At 38.4% G+C, this 6698-nt stretch overlaps 1 protein-coding gene across 1 annotated transcript in view; it reads left to right on the top strand.

The window, feature by feature from the left end:
• The window catches only part of LOC107088102 (replication protein A 70 kDa DNA-binding subunit-like), a 51076-nt gene that overhangs the window by 20767 nt on the left and 23611 nt on the right, over positions 1-6698 (top strand). The window contains exons 11-12 of the mRNA XM_015380048.1: positions 3032-3168; positions 3686-3834. Coding sequence (XP_015235534.1) covers positions 3032-3168; positions 3686-3834 — 286 coding nt within the window. The remainder of the gene's footprint in view (positions 1-3031; positions 3169-3685; positions 3835-6698) is intronic.

Here is a 6698-nt window from a genome sequence, read left to right on the forward strand (position 1 = left end):
AATACTAGCAGTAGTACCGCATGGAGAGGTTCAGCATTTCAGAGCAAGTAAAAAGAAGAAGGAAAGGCATTGTGATTTAATATATGCTAATTATGATAATAGTTAGGGAACAGGTTTATCGTTTTATTATTCGTAGGTTAAGGAATTAATTTAAAACAATGTTTTTAGGAGGAAACTTTAAACCCTGTTGCTAATGGTTTATAAAAAAGTGATAGTTCTCGTTTCAAATGAATAAAATATGAGTAGGTACTTATATAAGAAAATTGAATTAAGTGAAAAATTCCAAGAGAAGCTTACTTGTCTAGTAACTGTACATTAACATCTGTCCTCTTTTGTTTTTTGGGAACCTTGTGACATTCCTATTTGATTTATGATGAGATCCACAGGTTATTTTGAATTAAGCTCTTTGAATTGTAAAATAAGGTCCTCTGCAGTCTTGGAGCTCAGCTGTCTCTCATTTTCTGTAGTGCAATCCTAAAAGAAGTGTTAAAGCCTTGAACATGATGGAGAACATTAATAAGAAATGAGTGCTTTTGTTGTGATTTAGAAGAAGGAGCAAAAGCCAGCCTGTTAGACTTAAATGTCAGCTCAATTCAAATTGGACTGTATCAGAGGGATTACACGTTCCCTTTCCTTGATCTTTACTCCAGTTGTGATTTTATATTATATTATATTATATTATATTTCTGATACTCTAAGATGTTTATTGCCCTCCCTGGTAGGGGTGGTAAATATCTTATTTAGTCAGATATTATTTTGGCTGTTATATGTTGTTTATAAACACACACCCTACTAGCTGTGTGTTAGAACAATAAATGAAAGAGTTATTCGCGCTCAAATCATTGTCAAACAAATAATGCTGCACATACATGGAATAAATTCACCACAACTTCTGTTCAAAATATAAGAGTTTATTAACAAAAATCATTCAGCTCCAAGTCAAACATATTTCAGTTTAAAACTCTTAACTAAAACTAGTGAAACTCAACTTAACTACTATGTACAAAGAGGAAGGGGAAACATGGTTGAAAACCATATTACAGTTTAAGATGAAAACCAAAGTTTATCTGGAATATAAAGCTTTACACTAATTTGGAGAAATTGGAATGTTTTCAGACCAATTCACAGTGCACATCCAGGAGGGGAATAAACATTATTTGGCCAAATAATGTTTTATTAAATTATTTGCTTAATCAGGAACCAGTAACCTTTAGTCAAATGATTATTTACTCTCTTTGAAATAGCTAGGAGTGAACAGACATCAGGATTCCATTAAATTACTCTTGGTCATACTTGGTAATCGAAATGTAATGAGCATATGAGGAACACATGAACACTAATGTTATATCAGTGTCCAGTGTTGTTGTCCAGTGTGTCCAACAATTTACACCAAGCAGAATGTTTAAAAGCTTTCCTTAAATTTCCCCCTCTTTTAAAAACACATTGTGACGGTCAGAAGGTTACACACAACATTACTTTTAGGTTTTTAACAAGACATTTAAACCAAACAGTTCAATATGTTTTGATTTGATTTGAATTATTGTCCTACATAAATAATAACATTAATATTAAACAATAACCCTCAAATTATGCAAATTGTAATTACAACGATAAATTTGCTAAAAAAAAAACAAGCCCAAAAACTTCAAAGTTCTTTTATGAAAATTTTTCCTCTTCAATGAGGGTTTTTTTCAGTTGTATCCAAATCTCTACATATCGCACAACTGAAATGGAAACACTTTTTTTCTTTTTCATATAAGTACTTGCTCTGCAGCTGCCTCGTAAAAAGAGGAAGAGGAAGACCGGCAGTAGGTGGAGGATGCTGGCGCCCACTTGAACCTGAAACATGGATACATTTCATGTGTTTACTTCCACTGCTGCCATGTTATTGTCACAGTTACCACGTGAACAAATGTCTTCACATACAATTTAATAGTATCTGTCATTTAATGGAAATACCACAATTGCAAAATGTTAGACTTTTCTTTAAAATAGAATAGAATTCAACTTTGTTGTTGTTACATTGTCGCAAGTACAAAGCAAAAAAATTAGCCCTCTGCATTTAACCCGACCTTTGGGGAGCAGTGGGCTTTCATTGTGCATCGCCCAGGAGCAATGTGAGGGGTAAGGGTCTTGCTCAGGGACCCAGAGTTGCAGTACGTGGGAGTTGGGGTTGAGAGGTTCCAGGTTCAACTTGGAACCTCTGGGATCCAAGCACAATGCCCTAACCACGAGGCCACCATTCCCCTACCTACTTTATTTGGCAGAATATTGGCATAGATTTGTGCACATTTGTAATGGGAACGACAGCAAACCAGACACCTCAGCATGACACTGCTCCAACTATGCAACTGGCACCATATGAGATTTCAAGTAACTTAGATTGATTTCTTCAAACTTCTGCTGAGTAGTTCAAACCTTACTTGGTCTGACAAGAAAACACCTCAAGAAAAGATTATGAAATAGTTAAAAATTGGGAACAGACATTTCTCTTTTGTTCAGTACCCTCTCAGTCAATAGTGATGTTTAACGTTGGTTTCACGTTGGACTCCAACACTGGTCTTCTTTTTCAGCTTTATTATCAATTTGAGTCTTAGTGTAATTTCAAGTTTTCAAAGTTCATTTTGAAGTTTAAAAACAGTTAAAAAAAAAGAATATTATGCAGATAACCAAACTATTTATTTGAGATTTCTACTAATTTCTTATAAGAGTACTTAAACAACCAGGGAGGGTTATTGCTTGTACCTTTTTAATGGCTTTAAAAGTGTTGTTGTCCAGTGGTAATTATGTGGTTACTGTTTCTATGTCATTTGAGGTAATTAACAAAAAATGCAATGTGCACCAAATGTTCAGTGAAGCTAAAATATACCAATTCCAAGCTAAAGGAAGTCCTGTTTGATTTGTTAAAAGCTCAAAACACATGACACTGATGCTGATCAGGTGTTTATAAAATCGCCAGCGCAGTGGTTGTTTCTGTGTTCATGCATTACTTGTTGATGGATATTTGAAATGTTCCTTTCTCTGCCTATAGATATAATTGGAGTGTGCAAGAGTGCAGAGGATGTATCCCGTATCACCACAAAGAACAGCAGAGAAGTCTCCAAGAGGGCCATCAACCTAATAGACACCACCGGTAAAGTGGTGACAGTCACTCTGTGGGGGGAGGAGGTAAGAGCTTTAATCTCCTTCCCTGCTTCTCTGCATGCATCCATGACTGGATTTATGATGCATCATAAAAACACATTGAGCCTACTGTAATTAACTGGGTTTTTGAAGGAGCCCATGCGTTTATGCATCTGTGATGGCGTCTGTGTGGGTGGTCTTGCATACAGAGCACTTTGATTTGCTTTTCTGGGCTGTTGGATCGTTTAAATCACTCTTGTGACCTTCAGCGCTGTGTTGGACCAGACACTCTGTTTTGAGACATGAGGCTAATATGGCACCATTCTTCTCCCATCTCATTTGGTCAGCATGAGTTAATCCGTCCTCCTTACCAAAGTCTGGAAGTTACTTCAAAATGAACTTGTAGTTAGCCTAATTATTAAAGTAAACTTGCTGATATTACAGTACATTTCAGTGGCTAAAAGTTTCAGACACAGATTAACATTTGAGACCTTGCTCTTTTACTGCTGCAAATTCTCTCTCCCCTATCAGTTTTTGACGTCTCTTTCTGTTTCTTCTCCAGGCGGAGAAGTTTGACGGCTCAGGACAGCCTGTTGTTGCCATCAAAGGAGCTCGCTTGTCTGATTTTGGAGGCAGATCTCTCTCAGCTTTGTTCAGTTCAACAGTCATGGTCAACCCAGATTTACCCGAAGCCTTCAGACTTAGGGTCTGGTGAGTCACAGTGATGTACACTGCAATCACACACACACACACACACACACACACACACTGATAATCACACAGAGAACTGTCCACAAATTGCAGCCTTCCTAATACTCTGTCACAGACTCTGCACAAGTTGATATGTGTCTAACAAGATAGAAATATCCTTCTGCTAACCTATTCATAATCCTTGAACTCCCACGTTTTATGATGTTACAGCAACATAAACATGTTTTAGTTGGATTTATGTAACTGACCAACACATAATAGAACTTGAGATCTCTTTTTTCTTGGTTAGCAAATTTAAGCTGTTTGTTCGGCATTTGAATGCATCCCCCTTGAGTGATCACTTTGTAAAATAAAATTTCACTACATTCAAAGTTTTAAGTATTGTGAAGTATCTGTCTAACATTAACATCTTTGCTCTCTATTTTGTGAAATCACCTTAATCTGTGCCGTGTTTTTCTATGCCAAGTATTTCTATAAATTCTTAATTGAGTTTCTGGACTTTAAATTTGTTGTTCATATTTACGATCATTGCAGCCTTAGAATTGAAATCTCTCACCCTGCCTAAAGTCTTTTTTTGCCTCTGACTTTCTTTGATAATTGCCCTTTGGTTAACTTCCATCTTTCCATCAACTGAACCCACCTTGCCCCTCTCTGTCAAAGAAAACAAACCTTATGGCATTATACTACCACTACCAGATGTGGATGGTGTTTAGAGTGTTCTAATTAGCATTTTACATTCATACTAAAGGTTTCCATTTTTGTCTCATCTAGTCAGTCACATTTTTAGTGTGTCTCCTGCAGGACATAACGGAAACTTTCCTTGATGTGTCCTTGGCTTGTCCCCTACAATTCCTTTTTAAAAATCAATTTTTGTACTAAAAATATTCTTTCTGTCATGATTCGTGGACATTAAGATCCAAAGAGAAGCACCATCTCCTGGTCAGACCCTGTAATTCAGTAAAAGGGTGAAGTCAGAGTAAAAAAATATGCACAACCAGGAGAAGGCCAGTGGCTAGAAGTTGGAGGGGATTTGGCTTGGAGCTGCAGGGAATTGGGCTGCCATTTGGCTGGCGTTTGACTGGGAAGGGCCATTTTTAATGGCTGCTACTGTATGAATGTGATAAATTTCTCTTTCTGTTTTTCCATCAAAGCCAGATTTGTGGAGGCACAACTAGTAGTTGAGTTTCTACAGTATAATTTTAAAAATGTAGTATCACTTTTCCTCCATTTTGAAAATTATGCCCTGCTTCATCTTGGCCTATAACACAAAAAAGGAATTCATGTTTGTTAACAAAATATGAAAGAATTGAAGGGGCATCAACACCTTTTTCAGGATGTCCTTGTCAGCCTTTATAAAATATGGTATTACCTCCAACCATACACCTGTGTTTCATTCACACACTAATAGGGAAACATAGGTGCAAAAACCCTGTTTATTGAGTGTCGAGAGAATGTTGGTTTGTGCTGCCAGAGTCTCAGTGGGATTCCAGACAACACTGGACTGATGGAAAAAGAGAAGCATGTATTTATTCCTGGATTCTAGCTCTGAACTGCTGCTGCCTTTGCTCCAAAGCCAGCTAAGCAGGATCAAACTGGATTCCTATTAGCAGCTCCTGTGGAGGGGTTTTGAGTTGTGACTCATTCGCTCATTAAGATTGTTCCCAATTCTGGCTACAGGAAAAAATACATTTTCTGTTTTCCTTTTCTTTTTGTGTGTGTATATATAGCTATATATACACTGGGGCAAAAAAAGTATTTAGTCAGCCACTGATTGTGCAAGTTCTCCTACTTTGAATAATGAGTGACGTCTGTAAGTTTCACCATAGGTGCACTTCAGCTATGAAAAAATTTTGTAACATAACCATTGTTGGCAATGACAGAGGTCAAACATTTCCTGTAAGTCTTCACAACGTTTGCACACACCGTAGCTGGTATTTTGGCCCATTCCTCCATGTAGATCTTCTCTAGAGCAATGATGTTTCAGGGCTGTCCCTGGGCAACACGGACTCTCAACTTCCTCCACAAGTTTTCTATGGGGTTCAGGTCTGGAGTCTGGCTAGGCCACTGCAGGACCTTGAAATGCTTTTTACGGAGCCACTCCTTCATTGCCTGGGCAGTGTGTTTGGGATCATTGTCATGCTGGAAGATCTAGCCACGTTTAACTTCAAGGCTCTCAATGATGGAAGGAGGTTTTGGCTTAAAATCTCACGATACATGGCCCCATTCATTCTTCCCTCAAAACGGATCAGTTTTCCTGTCCCCTTTGCAGAAAAACAGCCCCAAAGCATGGCGTTTCCTCCCCCATGCTGCACAGTAGATATGGTGTTCTTGGGATGCAACTCTGCATTCTTCTTCCAAACACGACGAGTTGGGTTTTAATCAAAACATTCTATTTTGGTTTTATCTGACCACATGATATTTTCCCAATCATCATCTGGATCATCCAGATGCTCTCTGGCAAACTTCAAGCGAGCCTGGACATGTACTGGCTTGAGCAGGGGGACACGTCTGGCACTGCAGGATTTGAGTCCCTCTCTGTGTAGTGTGTTACTTATGGTAGCCTTTGTTACTTTGTTCCCAGCTCTCTGCAGACATTTATCAGGTCCCTCCATCTTTGCTCACCGTTCTCATGATCATTTTGACCCCACAGGATGAGATCATGCGTGGAGCCCCAGATCAACAGAGATTATCAGTGGTCTTGTATGTCTTCCATTTGCTTACATTTGCTCCTGCAGTTGATTTTTTCACAGCAAGCTGGTTGCCAGTTGTATATTCACTCGTCCCTGGTGCAGGTCTGCAATTTTCTTCCTGGTGTCCTTCGACAGCTCTTTGGTCTTGGCCATGGTTGAGTTTGGAGTGTGACT

Source organism: Cyprinodon variegatus, unplaced genomic scaffold, assembly GCF_000732505.1.
Source record: "Cyprinodon variegatus isolate N-32 unplaced genomic scaffold, C_variegatus-1.0 Scaffold207, whole genome shotgun sequence".
Taxonomy (NCBI): domain Eukaryota; kingdom Metazoa; phylum Chordata; class Actinopteri; order Cyprinodontiformes; family Cyprinodontidae; genus Cyprinodon; species Cyprinodon variegatus.